At 43.9% G+C, this 15,241-nt stretch overlaps 1 protein-coding gene across 3 annotated transcripts in view; it reads right to left on the bottom strand.

The window, feature by feature from the left end:
- FCGR2B (Fc fragment of IgG receptor IIb) overlaps nucleotides 1-7,278 on the bottom strand; it is an 11,224-nt gene extending 3,946 nt beyond the window's left edge. For 2 of the 3 annotated variants that reach the window (XM_008074704.1, XM_021707381.1), the window contains exons 1-4: nucleotides 7,167-7,278; nucleotides 3,432-3,452; nucleotides 2,074-2,328; nucleotides 242-496 (exon numbers count right to left, since the gene is read on the bottom strand). In XM_008074704.1, the coding sequence (XP_008072895.1) occupies nucleotides 242-496; nucleotides 2,074-2,328; nucleotides 3,432-3,452; nucleotides 7,167-7,278 (643 nt within the window). The remainder of the gene's footprint in view (nucleotides 1-241; nucleotides 497-2,073; nucleotides 2,329-3,431; nucleotides 3,453-7,166) is intronic. The other variant, XM_021707382.1, reaches the window with a different exon arrangement.
- Nucleotides 7,279-15,241: the final 7,963 nt, after the last annotated feature.

Raw genomic sequence — 15,241 nt, 5'->3', positions numbered from 1 at the left:
GGGGGCCTGCATGTCAGCGTGGGATGACAGCCTTGTCACCTCTCATCTGGAAGCTGAGGGCTCTGTGCTCTGGTTCATACTCCTTCCCACTAGCTAATCCTTAACCAGGCCTCCACACTGCTTCTCCTTGTTCCAGTGCTCAATTTTGCTGCTGTGGCATTTCTCAGATCTCCATGAAGGCTCAGGTGACCTCAGCCCTTGTCAACTCTCTCCCTCCTGCATCTCGGTAAAGTACCCATACCTTGGACAGTGATGGTCACAGGCTGGGATGAGTGCTGCGTGTATCCTATGTTTCCCGTGCAGTGGTAATCACCACTGTGGCTGTGGTTTGCTCGTAGGATGGAGAAGTTGGAATCCAAACGGGAAAACTTCTTGGATTTTCCATTTTGATAGAATGTGACTTTGACCAGAGGCTTGTCCCTCCAGCTATGGCACCTCAACGGGATGGTTTCCCCCTCCTGGAACTTCAGGTGAGGGGTCTGAAGCAGCAGCCACCCTGAAAGACACAAATAGACCACAGGACCAGGAGGTCTTTGTTCAACTCTGAGACCCAGACCATACTTACTGGTGGGACATGACGTGCAGAGGAAGCAACATAAGGCTGAAATCAGACTGTTCAGTACTCTAATTCTGGCTCCATCATTTATGAGATCTGTACACTTTCCTCATTCTTGAAAATGGGCATGGATAATGTCATTTTATCTATAATAATTTCTGGCATGACAGGCCACTACGGGAAGAACACGAGCAACCTCAAGAATCTAGTCTGATTGAGGAGATGACATGTGAGGAGGACACAGCAGAGACATATGTCTTTGGGGACCGTAGAAAGTCATGAGCTTAGAACAAATGTTACCTACTGAGTGTCACTTGATAAATTTACGTGAGGAATGCTGGGAAATTTGGAGCATTGCTCCAGCATGGTCTTTGTCTGAAGGCAGAGTGTCACAGGCAGGTCATTAGCTTACTGTGTCCTTTTTTTTCTTTTTTTTTTGAGTCGAAGTCTCACTCTCTTGCCCAGTGGCATGCTCACAATCACTACAACATCAATTTTCTGGGCTCAGAAGAACCTTCCACCTCAGCTTCCAAGCAGCTGGAGCCACAGGAGCGCACCACCACATTCAGCTAATTTTTTGATTTATTACAGATATGAGGTCTCGCCAATTTGCCCATGTTGTCCTCAAACCCCTGGGTTCAGGCAATCCTCTTGCTTTGGTCTCTCAAAGTGCTGAGATCACAGGCGTGAGACACCACGCCTGGCTGCTGTGTACTTTTGAGGAACATTTGAGAATCAGATGAAGGAAAGAACTAAGTAAAGAGTAACAGTGGCAATATTCATCAGAATGCCATTGTAACTTTTCTTTTTGGAGAGACTACTTTTGTCAGTTATTTTGTAAAGATATTGACCTCTTCAGCAAAACGTTTACTAAGCTCGGCCCTGTTTCAGGTACTGAAAATACAAACATGGATAAGACATAACTTTCACCTCAAGTTGCCCACAATCTGGTGGAAGAAAAGACAGAACAGTACTCAGCACCATGAGAACATGGAGAAGGGGGAAGGGGGAAGGGGGAAGGAAAATGCCAGTTCTCACCATAACCGTACAAGGGAGACATTGGTCACCTCAAGAGCAGATGAGGAAGCTGAGATCCAAGGGTTAAACGAATTCATCATGTTTATGTGGCTAGTAAATTTCCAGGGCTAGGAAATTCGATTGTGGCTTGTTTATGCTTTTCAATACTGCCATAAAAATGGAAGAATTTTATGGAGTTGGGATTTCCTTCTGCTTCTCTGACACTCAGCTGCCTGTTTATGGCCCTTGTAACCTTCTTGCTCAATCCAGACTGAGACAAAAACAACCATTCATATATACTGAGGAATTTGTTAGGAATTTCCACCCCACCACACATCCAAAACTGAAGGGTGGGTGAAATGGGAAATGAGTGGGCAACTCACAGCAATGCTTCTCAGTAAACAGGCTACCCTTTCCTGCAAACCCCCGCCGTGTAAGCAGATTCAGATTTCACCTCTCCGGGTCCTCCCGGAGCCTCCCCGGGTCTTTCCTCCACTGACCAGAAAGCACGTCCAGGTGCACAGGTTCACTGAGGCTGGTTTGGCCCGTCTGGCACCTGTAGTCCCCACTGTCACTGTTCATGGCCTTAAACGTGAAGCTGGGCTGGACCTGGGTGGGGATGGGACTCCCATTGTGGAACCACCGAGTGGAGTCATTCCCAGGGATGTGGGCCCCCCAGCATGTCAGGGTCACGGAGTCCTCCTGGAGCACGTTGATCCATGGGGGCTGGATTTTCACCACAGCCTTCGAGAGAGCTGCAGAGGGACAGAGAGAGGAGGCAGTGTGAGGAAAAGGAACCCCCAAGAGCCTTAGTAAGCCCGGAATCAGCACCATGGTCCTACTGGGGGAATCAAGAGCAGAGCCAGGCTGATTCTGACACTGAAGACAATTCCTCTTGGTCATACATCCCACCACAAGGGTCCAGAAACCCAGGTACTCCAGAGAGCTCAGCAGATCCTCATAAGAAAGGGAGGGAGGGGGCCAAGGGAAACACCCAAGTAATGTATGTACTTCACCCAGAGATATCCCAACCAGTTCCCCACCCTTCTCTCCTCCCCCACACATCTCACACATACACATTCCTTTGGGACTTACTTTTCTCCCCTGTAACCTGAGGCATTTGTACTCTAGTGGAATCAACTTTCTCCAGGGCTAGCTGAAGACAAGAGGGTACTCACTTTGGAGATGTCTGGCATGGGAATCAGACATCAGGTTTTTGTTCTGACCTAATGTCATTCTTTATTATTTAGGGAGGGGATCGAGATGACCTGTCCTCCTCACACCCAAGCACAGGGTAGCCTCTGTGACCTCAGAAGAATAGAGAGAGAGAGAGAGCGAGAGCGAGAAGCTATCGGGCTCGTACTGTGGTGGAGGAGGCTGAGTGGTGTAGATACACAAACGACCAGCAAGGCTCACTCCACCAAGTCTCACTCCACCAAGTTGCCACCAGGGGCATGGAGAAACAGACCTCCTTCTGTCAGGGAACAGGTCTTGAAGCCCTCAGACACAAGCAAAGCAGAGGATTTGCCAACACATGGAGCAACCTATGCAGATCATGTGACTTTGTATGTGCCTGAATTGTATTTGGAGAGAGGAAACTCTTGATTTTATTCGTATCAGTACCAGAACAGCTGAAGCACTTGTGTACAATGGCTGCCCACCACCTGCCTCCTTGGGAGGAAAACAAGGAAGGAACGAGGGAGAGAGGCCAGAGCATCTTCTGGGAGCAATTACCTCTCCTGGCCCTGACCTGGTCCTGGGCTCGGCTGCTGGTGCCTTCAGAGCACCTCCAGACAGACTACTGGGAAGATAGGAAGCAGGCAGCTGGGGAAGGAGAGGGTGTGGATGGCGTACTCACCAGATGTCCCAGCAACAGGAGCTGGAAGACAGAACAAAAAGGTCAGCTCAGAGTTGAACATTTGCACTGAGATGTGCCCATCTTGGTTTGGATTCTGCACAGGCTCGGAGCACCCTACAGCACAGCCTTTACCCCGTGTCCCCCATGTCCCCTTCAACTGCCTGAACGAAGTGCACTTTTTTTTTTGAGTCAGAGTCTCACTCTGTTGCCCAGACTGGAGTGCAGTGGCATGCTCATGGCTTGCCACAGCCTCAAACTCCTGGGCTCAGGTGATCCTTCTGCCTCAGCCTCCCAAGGGCACCTGCCACCATGCCCGACTAATTTTTTTATTTTTTTGTAGAGACAAGATCTCATTATGTTGCCCAAGCTGGTCTTGAACTCCTGGGCTCAAGCAGTTCTACTGCCTCAGCTTCCTAAAGTTCTGGGTTTACAGGTATGAGCCACCAAGCTCAGCCTGAAGTATACTTTCAAAAAGACTCGAAGCTCCTTTCCCATAGACAGAAGAAAATAAAATAAAATTATATAACACCTTCTTCCATCTGTTTTATGACACTTTCCTTTGGTTTACCACTTTTGCATGATTAAAATAAAAATCCCTTTGGAAAGAGGTCCTTATAGGGCTTTACAAATTATTTATGCTTCAGGAAGATGATTTTGCCAGAGTCAACACTCCCAGCAAGTTGCAGCCCAACTTCTGCTTGATTTCTGCTCTCTACTCAAGCACCTCCAATAATGAGGGACGAAGCTGAAAAGGGAGACAGAAGCCATACTCTGGAGGGCTCCTAATGCCAGAATGTGTGACAGTGGGTGACAGCATATACTGAGCTTAAATATTTACTCCACTACTGCTAAGGGACCTTGCACAAATTTCTTAACTTTTCTCTGCTTCAATTTTCTTGCTTGTAAAGGGAGGAAATGACAGCAATGCCTACCTAATAGAGTTGTTGAAAGGATTTAATGTGATAATCCAGATAAGGCATTTAGTGTGCTACCTCACATGTGGTAAATTTTAAATAAATATAAACTAATGTTTAAAAAGTTTGCTCTTTGGTTCAATAAACTTACAGCTTTCTTAGCTGCCACTTGGAATTGTCAAATTGAGCTGAATGTGTTATGTCAGATAGATTAGAACAGGGGAAATAGCAGAGATAAATTAAGAAGGAGACTTTTGGCCGAAGGCAGAGACTCACACCTATAATCTGGCACTTCAGGAAGTTGAGGTGAGAGGATTGCTTGAGCCCAGGAGTTTGAGACCATAACAAGACCTTGTCTCTACAAAAAATGAAAAAAATTATCCAGGTGTGGTAGCTCACACTTGTAGTCCTAGCTACTAAGGAGGTCAGGGCAGGAAGATTGCTTGAGCCCAGGAGTTCAAGACCAACCTGGACAACATAGCAAGACTATGCCTCTACAAAAAATTAAAATAATAGCTGGGAATGGTGGTACATGCCTGTAGTCCCTGCTACTTAGGAGGCTGAAGCAGAAGGAGTACCTGAGCCCAGGAGGTCAGGGATATAATGAGTCGTGATCACACCACTGCACTCCAGCCTGACTCAAAAATAAAAATGAAAACCTCCAAAGCAGCCACCCACCACTGTCTATATCCTTCAGTCTATATTTGCCTTCCTTCCCTCAATCTCCATCAAGTTTGAATTCAATGACACCTCACTATAATCAGTCACCTCCTTACAAATTCCCTTAACTCCCTTGCCCTTCTCTGTCTGATATAAGTGGATGACTAGGAAAAAGGCAGCTGTGCTCATGCAAACACAAAAGTTAGGAGAATAATATTTGTAAGGAGATGACGATAAGTTGGATTTTGGACACATTTTGTTTTTTAGCTGACAAATCAGTTTGGAGGTGTCCAACCAGCAAGAGGAAACATAAAAGTATACCTGACAGAAACAAACAAGAGAAGCAGTTATTGGCATAGAAGTGATAGATAAAACTTGAGTATGTAGGATTGGCAAGGGGGACATTGCAGTGGATAAGAAAGAAGAGAAAAAACAACAAAGAGATAAAGACAGGCAAGGGAAGTCACCAATCATGCATTCAGGCCACATCCAACAAATAGTAATGAATACCAAATGTGATCCCACCCAATGAACTCATTGTGAAAAACACAAAGACCTTGGGATTTAGCTCAGGAAAACTGTCATGTTCACTCAGTTTCCAATTCCTAGAACAGTGCCTAGATCTAGAATTTAAGGTTAAATAAGACCGCTTGGAAAATTGGCAGGAGCAGAGGTGTTGAAAACAGAAACTGCAGGGTCCACATTCCCTGGCTATAGAGTAAGATCCACTGGAGATGCAGTGAGGAACACAGTTAACAGGTAGAATTGGAGATTTTGCAGTAGGCAGTGGAAAAGCACAGAAGGCATCTAGGAAGTGAAATGACTTAGCCATAGCTGTCCCTGAAGATGCCACGGCCTCGGTGTGCATCACGGATTCAAGGGAGGGGAGGCAGGAGCAATCAAGACCTGATCGGAGAGTGTTGTGAAAATTGAGTTGTTGAGTGATAAAGACCTCAGTGTGGAGGCCCCAGTGTGAAAGAAAAAAGATGCAGTCAATCCTTGGTGGCTTAGCAAGAGGCAAATGGAAGGACGTACCAAAGATCTCTTCCAGGAGTCTTGCCCAAGAAACTGGCTGTTGGTGGCACTGTTAGCAGAGCTAGTGGAGCACATCAGCTCTCTAAACCTGAACTTCCCCACAGTGCTCACTCTACATTCTATTCTATGTTAATCCATTGCATCTCACTCATGGGGGAATACTCTCTCTCCTATAGCCCAATACCATCGGCATTGAGAGCCAAGGACTCCCAGATCTGACCTGAATTCACTATCAATCATAGCACGTAACTTCGAGGACTGGCTGTATACCATCCTCTGTAATGTGACGGTGGAGGCCCCAGGAATTGAGCTTGGGGCGAAAGCCTTACCTAGCCTCCCCTACACTTTTCCATCCACCCAATATCATTGATCCCTGTTCCCTGTCAAACAGCTGAGGACATGGTCACAGAGCAACCCTCCATCTTGACCTTGGATCCTGACTTTCTCATTGATCACAGCTAGGTCCTACCACCCATGTTCTGTTCAGTAAACAAGGCAGAAGACATGTGTGATTTCTCTGGTCCCACAACTGACGATTTCAAAATTACCCAGGTTGGTGTATTCCCAGAGTCCCTGTTCCCTGATAACCCAGATCTTCCTGTGCTTCTGCCCAGGAGAATCTTCTTACACATAAAAAAGAATATGTTTCGGCTGCATGAAGAAGTTTCAGGGGCAGAGAGAATTGTCACTGCCTCCTCCCCCGCAAAAACGCATCTTATAGTTTCCTTTCCATTCCTTGTCTAAGGCAGCACTAGCACTTCTACCTAAGAATTGGTCCCATGTGAAACACAAGCTTCAAAGAGGGAAAATACTCTGGTCACTCATCTATCATTCAAATGTGGGTTACTGGGTTTTTCTCAGAGCAGGTTCTGATGTGAAGAGTGACAGAGCATCAGGTACCTGCACGTCCAGTGAGACTGGGTAAAAGACACTAAGAAACCCAATCTCTGCTACAGTTGATGACTTTCCAAAGCCAGCAGGGCTGTGAAAGTTTGATCTCCATCAGCCTGCCTTTACCCTCCTGGTTGTCCTGGCATGCTTTCTATGCCACCCCACCTCCTTGCCCAACCTCAGCCCCAGCCAAGGTGTTCCCACTCATCTCTTCCTCCTGAGGTCCTTGACTCACCCAAGAATAGCACAGCTGTCCACAGAAGCACGTGGCCCAAAGACTGAGAGGGCTTGAAATCAATCCAGTCACTCCCAGTGGCAAGGAGGGATAGGAATGAGGGGATCCCCATCTTCCGCTGGAGCAAGCTGACTCCCAAGGCAGCACGGCAGGCACAGGCTTTGCTCAAGTTTTGGCAAATAACACTCCAGAGGACAAATTCTAGAGTCTGAAAGAGGAAGTGAAAACAAATGTTCTGTTTTATCATAGGCTCCTCCCCTTCTATCCTCTTTCCTCTTAACTGTGCCCTCCTAGACGATTCAGAGCTTCCCAGAATAAATCTGGTTCATCTCAGTTCAAACTTACACATTTTTAAAACTGGGAAACAACCTCCCTCTTCTTCCTCTAGGGCCACAGCTGCCCTGGGCCTCTGGGGAAGGAGGGCAATGGCCACTAAAACTCAGCTCAGGATCTCCTGTCTTAGCCTCTAGCCTCCTTAGAAAAGGTGATGGAGGACAGTGTACTGGCACTCTTCTAGTACTTCTGCTTCCACTTGAAGACCTAGACACTGGAATCTGGACTCCCCCTTAAATTGAAGACAGGAGCTCGAGGTCACCTACCATCATTTGATTTTCTCTCTTATCATAATCCATGACTCACTTTTGGATTGTGGAACAAGGACAAGGAGGTATGTCAAGGTGGCCATAAGATGACCATACTCATCCTCATTATTCTCCTCCCCCCTTTATTTGTTTATTTACCCATTCATTCATCTAATGAATATCTCAATACATATCTATTATCCCAGATTTGTGCTTTGGTTTGTTATCGTCATCATTTTTGCCACCCTCACTCCCATCACTGCTCTCACCCCTGCAGCCTGGTGGAAAAGTATGGACTTGGGAGCTGTGTTGAGTCTAGGTTTGAATGCCAGCTAGCTTGCCAGAGTTTTAGGTTTCAAATCTATAAAAGTATAGATTATCATGCCTACCAGTTAAGCAGTTTCTCAACCTCAGCACTACTGACATCTTGGGTCAAATGATTTTTGTTGTGAGGACCTGCCTGTGTATCGTAGGATCCTATGCAGCATCCCCAGCCTCTACCCATCAGATGCCAGGAGCATCTTCCAGCTGTGAAAACAAAACAAAACAAAAATGTCTCCAGGCATTGGGAAATGTTCCCTGGGGGCAAAATTGTCCCTGGTTGGAACCACTGTACTCAAGCCTTTTGAAAAATAAAAGAGAATATGAGGACTAGCAAAAGTGCCTTCAACATGAGTGCCTTCAAAGTACATCATGACTGACCAGTGAATTTTGGTTTCCTTTTCTTGCTTTCTGTCATCATTCTCATCACCATTTATTTACTCTTAATATCCCTAGAACATGTGTTGCTCTGGAATCCCTCTTGGGGTCCTCTCCTGGGTACTCTTTCCCAAATGCCCTCTCAGGAAGCAAGCTGTAACTCAAAGAAATGACAATGTGAAACCATCTTCTCACACTCTGTTGTCTGCAGAAACCTTCCACAGCCCCACCCACTCTGCCATAGGCTTTTACTATTGGCCCCATCCTACCCGCCCCCTCCAGTCTACCTCTAGACTTTATCTGACTTTTAGGTGAAAAAATGTTTTTGCCAGTGATGAGATGCCAATTAACTGATATCAATACTTTATAAATATCATTAGGAACAAAAGAAAATACGTAGTTACACACTAAGAAACCAAAATGGATAGTTACTGTGTAAGCATATAAATGCTTACTGTGGAAGAGACACTTGACTTATATTATCTCTAATTTTTAGAGCAATACCAGAAGATAAATATTGCCATCCTCACTTACCCATGAAGAAACTTAGCTTTGTCCAAGACTATGTGGTTAATGAGTGGTAGAGTCAGAATCAGGTCTACCTGATGCTAAAGACTCCATGTTTCCTATATTCCCCCAACAGTGTGCAGGGACCACCTACAGGCTTTGTGTGAGTTATGAGTATACAGAACCACTGAGTGGTCCTCAGATCTAGGGATAGTCTGCTGCTGTGGCTGTGAGCAGCTTCATTTGTTTACAACATTTGTGTGTAATTTTCTTTGTGTGCCATGATGTGAAAATGGTCAGGAAGCTTTGCACACTGCACATGCGACTTCCCTGAATTGTCTCAGGCTCCAGACACCACTACTAGACATTTTGCCAAGATAGAAGAACCAGACAATATCTTTTGGACAACTTGTAAAACGAGATAGTAGCAGAGTCAGGTAGGGCACTTCCAGGGACACAGAAACAGAAATGAGTTGCTTTCCCATCACAACTGGGAAAGCACAAAATACAAGGAAATGTTTCTAAAAGAAGATGGTTACAAATGTAGAAGCATGTCATTTAGTAAAACTGAAGCATACCAATCAGAAAGGAAAACTCTTTGAAAGAAGCTATTTGATGTACAATGTGTATTTGGACAAGGGGAAAAATATGAATAACCCAAAAATCATGAAAGTGGTCGGGCGCAGTAACTCACATCTATAATTCCAGCAGTTTGAGAGGCAGAGGTGAGAGGATTGCCTGAGTCCAGGGGTTCAAGACCATTCTGGGCAACTTGGCGAGATCTCATCTCTACAATAAATCAAAAAAAGTGGTCGGTTGTGGTGGCGCATTCTTGTGGTTCCAGATACTTAGAAGACTGAGGTGAAAAGATCACCTGAGCCCGGCAGGTTGAGACTGCAGTGACTGTGAGCTTGCCTCTGCACTCCAGCCTGGGCAACAGAGTGAGCGAGACTTCGGGAAAAATAATCACGAAAGCGTAACAATTAAGAAGATTTGGAGACATACCCAGATCAAACTTCTTACCCTACCAGCTGTGTAGTCTCAGGTGTATTATTTATCCTTTCTAAACTCTGTTACCTCATCTGTAAAATGGAGATTACATGAGTACTCACCCTACAATATTGTGAAGATTAAATGAGAAAACCCATGAATAATGCTAAACAAAAAATCTGAGATATACTTTTAGTCTTTAGCATTATTATTATCAAAAGACTAGAAAAGTCTAGCTGTTGCTTCTAGTGGGGACTGGTATTTATAAACCCACTTTGGAAAGAGTAGATAAATGCTATAAACTGAAATGGTTCCAACTCTTCATGTGCTCAGATTCCAGCCTCTGGATTCAGAATGCACTCTTTTCTCTTTGCTCTGCTTGATTGGGTTTTGTTTCTCTTCCTCTTAATATCCTGACCACAAGATCTGAGGATCGCTGTGATTGTTTTATCAATCCTCTCTAGGGTTTCCTCGTTTATAACCACTTCCGTGTAATCTGAATCACCCCAGGAGATGTAATCAGCTGCCCACCCCAAAGAAGGAGGAAGCTTGGGAGGGAAGAAAAGAGAAGAAATGATTGAATCATGGAGGTTCTGGTTTGGGGGTCTCAACCAGGTCCCAGCACCAGCATCACCTCTTTGGGGAATTCAGCATTGTCATCTGAATTCATTCAAGCATTGTCATCTCTAACTATGTATTAGAAATACAAATCCCTAAGCCACGTGAATGATTAACTTCAGAGTATGGATTTGTTCACCAGTCACTTTTCTTTCTTTTTCTGAAAGCAGGATTTATTGAGAGGACAGAAAAGTTCCCACAGTCACAGTGGGAGGGGACCTGAAGGAGTTGCCCTCCAGTCACTTTTCTTTAAAGCAGCAGTATGCTGAAGGTTTTTGATGAGAGGAGGAGAAAGGAATAAATGGGAGGAAAGCTATATCTAAGGAAGCCAAGACCCTTGACAAAATGAGAGGCTTAGACAACAAAAGGCTATTTATCACGGAGAACCTAGGTTAAGAAGGAAAAGAGGAGGCCCTGTTTTAAACCTACCCATGCTACTGTGTGGTCTTGAACGAAGTCCTGCTTCTCTGAACCTCAGCAAATTGAGGGAGATGAACTCTTACTCAGATGTGTCTTTTGCAAATATTTTCTCTCTGTCTGTGACTTGACTTCTCATTTTCTTGACAGTGTCTTTTTTCGAGCAGAAGTTTTTAATTTTAATAAAATCCAGCCATCAATTATATCTAATCTAGATTGTACTCTTGGTATTGTATCTTAAAAGGTGGTGACTTTTCTCCATTGGATTGCATTTGCTTCTTCATCAAAGATCAGTGGACTATATTTATGTGGATCTATTTCCAGATTCTCTATTCTATTCCTCCGTCTATTCTCTTACCAATAACTGGATGCTCTTCAAGAATTCTTCCCACTTTCAAATTACAGCCTTCGTTATGTATGTGCATTTATTCAGTTCTACTTTGTATATAGTGGAAAACTTAAGTCCACTTTGAAACATCTAGTCTTTCTAGATGCCTAAAAGTGTACAACATATGTTAAAGTAGAAGACTAAAGCAACACCCTTGACATATTTTTTTGTTATTTCATAGGAGTGTTTGCATTTAGAAATATAATTGTTAAACTTGATGTTTTCAAACATATGCTGACTTCTCACTGGATAGTGGAGGAGGAATTATGCAGATAGAAGCATTCTCTGCCTGTGAGTTAGATTAGGTCAGATGGTTTAACCATTGTTCTGCATGTGCATTTTAGTTAATACTGCTGTATATGAAAGAATAAAGTCCTGGTGTTCAAATTATGTTAAGAGTAGAGGAAGTAAAATAATCCCTTTATAAACGTCCTTTCATTAGTTTTTAGGGAGGACTGTCTTCTGGGAGTAAACTTTCGTAACCTACATTTTGGGGCTCTGGAATGTGGAAGAGGAGAGAAAGGGTGAAGGGAAGGGTCTTTGCTAGGACTGCCATACCCAGAAGATTTTTTAGATTATAGCCATGGGTCTATACATGCCTTTTTAGTAAAGTGCCTGTGTCTATAGTGGACAAACTTGTTATCTTGCAACATCTAAGCTTTATAGGTGTCCTGGGGCAACAACATATGATAAAAAGTAGAGCTAGTGAATTAGCCAGTGTGTGAATAGTTTCATTATAATTGATAGAAAAGTTGTGTCTTGGACATGGAATTGTTAACACCTCTGAGCAGTGTGCATCATAACTTGTTCATTAGGTTGGCAGCTGAGGAACAGAAGAAAGTGTGAAGGGAAAGATGTATGCAGATATGTTCATATTTCCACTTGTACTGTAGCCATTGATGCATGTGCATCTCTTTTGTCTGTACTATAGGACTACATTAAGTAATTCAGTGGAAACGTATCTTCTTGCTAACATTTTAGTGGTATGGACCTGATAATGAATTCTCTTAGAAACTTTTTACTCAGTGTACTCTGTTGCTTTATGTTTCATTTTAAATTGGCCATAAAGGGAATGCAGTATGTTAATCGGAACTCTGTCAATACCAACTTTTATCTAGAGACCTGTAGCCATTTTTGTCTTCTATAAAACTTTTGTCCCAAGAAAGGCAGGATTACATTTTTGGCTGACAGATTGAGTTGGTGTAGTGTATTCTTGGTTATCAAAATACTCATATAGCTTTGGGATTTTGAATTGGTAAATATTCATGATGTGTGAAAAAGCATGATACATACTGTACAATCTCAATCCCATGAAATTGGCTGTTGTGTCTATGTACACAGAGGACCTAGAAGGGAACGTCAAACTGGAAACTACTTGTGATTATGGGTGACTTTGTTCTTTTCAGTTTCCTATAATTCATATATTAACTTTTAAGAAATAGAGGTTATTTTTCAAATCTGAAAAACAAAGAGTTATTCCCAGTCCTAAACCCCATGCTCCTCTATATCTAAGAAGCTAATGAAGATAAGTATTGACTCATTTCAATTTTACCCAATGCAGGCTCTTGGGGCTCAGAAAATAATACCCCAAAATGTGGCACTTTGGCATGCTGGGTACTTTGAAGTAAAAGAGATTGGAAGGCCTCAGAAGCAAGGTCTCTCTGACCTTCTCCTTCCCTTCTGTCTCTCACCTCAATTTCTCTCCTGAAGCAAGTCATAGAAACAAGAATCCCTCTTCCCCAAAGTGGGTCATAGAAACTAGAACTCCTGGCTGGGCGCAGTGGCTCATGCATGCAATCCCAGCATTTTGGAAGGCTGAAGTCAGAGGATTGCTTGAGCCCAGGGGTTCATGACCAGCCTGGACAAATTGGTGAGACCTCGTGTCTACAATAAATCAAAAAATTAGCTGAGTGTGGATGGTGGTGTGTGTGTGTAGTCTCAACTACCTGGAAGACTGAGGGCAGAAGGATTGCCTGAACCCAGCAGGTGGAGGCTGCGATAGCTGTGATCTTGTCCAGCCTGGGCAACAGAGTGAGACTCTGACAAAAGAAAGAAAGAGAGAGAGAGAGAGAGAGAGAGAGAGAGAAAGAAAGAAAGAAAGAAAGAAAGAAAGAAAGGAAGAAAGAAAGAAAGAAAAAGGGAAAGGAAAGAAAAGGAAAGGAAAGGAAAGGAAAGGAAAGGAAAGGAAAGGAAAGGAAAGGAAAGGAAAGGAAAGGAAAGGAACTAGAACTCCTCTTCCCCAAAACCAGCCATAAAATTTAGAAAGGTAGTCACTCTCTTACTTCTCTCTTAAAGATCCTCTTTCCAGAGTCTTACCCCATACCCTAGAGGGAGGAACTCTACACAGAGAGGCCAAGAAGAACCTGAATAAACAAGACTTGCTTAGTTTCTCACCTTAGTCTATTGCCATCAGACCACACTCTTTTGTCCAGTCACATTTCTACACAGCTATCTGTTCTCCATTGAAACTAAGCATAAAAATGCAGTTTTCCCCAGTCTTTGAGTCTTCATTTATAAAAGCTCTGTGTCATATCAAATCGTGATTAAATAAATTTGTTATGCTTTTCTCTTGTAAATCTGTTTTTTGTTATGGGAGTGTCAGCCATGACACTTATGATGGGTGAGAAGACATGTCACCCTTTCTGCCTCAGTGAGGCTCTAGATTTCACTTTCTCTTCAGTGATGGTTTTCAGGATGAGTGTGCCCAGTCTACCACAACTTGTGAGGGACAGTAAAGATTTGAGACCTTAGCTTACACCTGGGCAGGCTGCTTTCTGGAGTAACACACTGAAGGGTGGAGACAAAGAGAGAGCCTGCCATGAGTGCCATCCTAAACAGATGTGGAACAAGGAAGGAAGAGGTATGCCATCACCTGGAGAGAAAGCAGAGGATCAGGAGCCAGAGGGCCCCGTTCATCAGGTATCTGAAGTAGAAAGACCAAAACATGAGGAGTCAGAGGCAGATAGGAGTATAATGGGTCCAGGGTCAGTTTGAAACAAATCTTGTCAACACCAAGTTCCTGCCATTCATCTTTTCTTGCGCATACATCACCAGTAAACTGTGTTCTTTCCCTATTTTGTACCAGTCACAAAGGAAGACTATCCATCCAATTGAGAAAGGCAATCAGGTTTTATTCAGTGATCAGAGAGAATGGAAAAGGGGAGTTTGCATTCTGAAAGTACTTTTTTTCCCATAAGTAGGAGGTATGAGAATTTTAAAGAATTGAGTGCAGGGTGGGGAAGGTATGCATGGACAGGGTGGAGTTCCAGACACATAGGCACAGTTTACAAAGAAGCTTCCTCATCTGCTGCATATATACAAAATGGTGGCGATTTCCCCAAAGGGGAGGGATTTTTTAGCATTCTAATGACATGTTAATGAGCTAAAGGTAACTGGGGTTCCAGGCACTGGTCCATGCTGACCTGTTTTAGACTGAGCCAGTTTTGTGGACATCTCTGGTATCTGGCAGGGGACTGGAGCCTTCAAGCAGCTGTGCCTGTAGAGAAGGAAACTAGGGAGGATCTGTTAAGTTTTTTTTTTTTTTAAGTGACTAGAAAAAAAAACTGCTAAAATTTTTATACTATTCCACAGGGGCTATCCTGGTGACACAGTCATTGACAGATTGCTAGGGCAGGACAGATCTTAAAAGTGACTGGAAAGTAAATGTCGGAGATCTCTCCTGACTATAGCATTTGAGTAAAGGTATTGTACAAATATGAAGGTAGTATTGTTGCTAGTTGAGTAACCTATGGAAAAGCCCCTTAGTGGGACTTCAAAAACTCCCAGCTAGCCGGGCTCAGTGGCTCAGCCTGTAATCCCGTGCTTTGGGAGGCTGAGGTGAGTGGATTGCCTGAGCCCACGGGTTCGAGACCCGC

The sequence above is a fragment of the Carlito syrichta genome, unplaced genomic scaffold (genome assembly GCF_000164805.1).
Source record: "Carlito syrichta isolate Samal-C Ts95f unplaced genomic scaffold, Tarsius_syrichta-2.0.1 Scaffold317098, whole genome shotgun sequence".
In the NCBI taxonomy this organism is placed as follows: Eukaryota; Metazoa; Chordata; class Mammalia; order Primates; family Tarsiidae; genus Carlito; species Carlito syrichta.
Note: the sequence above shows the minus strand (reverse complement) of the source record. Positions and strands in the feature narration are given on the sequence as shown.